At 29.8% G+C, this 544-nt stretch overlaps 1 protein-coding gene across 1 annotated transcript in view; it reads right to left on the bottom strand.

The window, feature by feature from the left end:
- The window catches only part of LOC119593033 (tyrosine-protein phosphatase non-receptor type 4-like), a gene marked incomplete at its 5' end in the record, with an annotated part of 330438 nt that overhangs the window by 134075 nt on the left and 195819 nt on the right, over window positions 1–544 (bottom strand). The window contains 1 exon segment of the mRNA XM_037941929.1: window positions 11–115. Coding sequence (XP_037797857.1) covers window positions 11–115 — 105 coding nt within the window.

Genomic DNA, 544 nt, shown 5'->3' with positions numbered 1-544 from the left:
ATCTAAATACCTGACAAATGTCCTCTCCACTCTTGCCCGTCTCTTACATTCCTCCACTGTCTGAAATTCTGTGCGACCACTGTATCGGAACTTGCTCCCCAGCGTCAGTAAGTTTCTGAAAATAAAAGTTTGGAAATAATTATGATGAACAAAAAAAAACCTGGGCTTATGAATAAAAAGCTAAAAAAATGGTATGCTAACATCACACTAAACCTCAAACCACAATACTGAGATATATTTCAGTGACATTTTCTAGTCCCCTTTTCATTCAGGAATTTCATAGTGATCTTAATGTCATAAGTAGTATTGCATGTTTAAATAATTCATTAACAACAATTAGATTCTAGATTATCCTCATAATTTTCATACCATAATGGTGAACAAAATATATTTTACTAGAACTAACTATAAGTCCTCCTATTAAATTAAACTCATAAATTCCACAATCTATTACAGAAATGTCCCCACTTCTATCATATTAACATGTTCTAAAAAAAGAAATTGTAAAAAGATAAAAAAATTATTATTCTACAATATAATTTAA

This window comes from Penaeus monodon, chromosome 31 (assembly GCF_015228065.2).
Source record: "Penaeus monodon isolate SGIC_2016 chromosome 31, NSTDA_Pmon_1, whole genome shotgun sequence".
Taxonomy (NCBI): domain Eukaryota; kingdom Metazoa; phylum Arthropoda; class Malacostraca; order Decapoda; family Penaeidae; genus Penaeus; species Penaeus monodon.
This window is presented reverse-complemented; position numbering and strand designations above follow the sequence as displayed.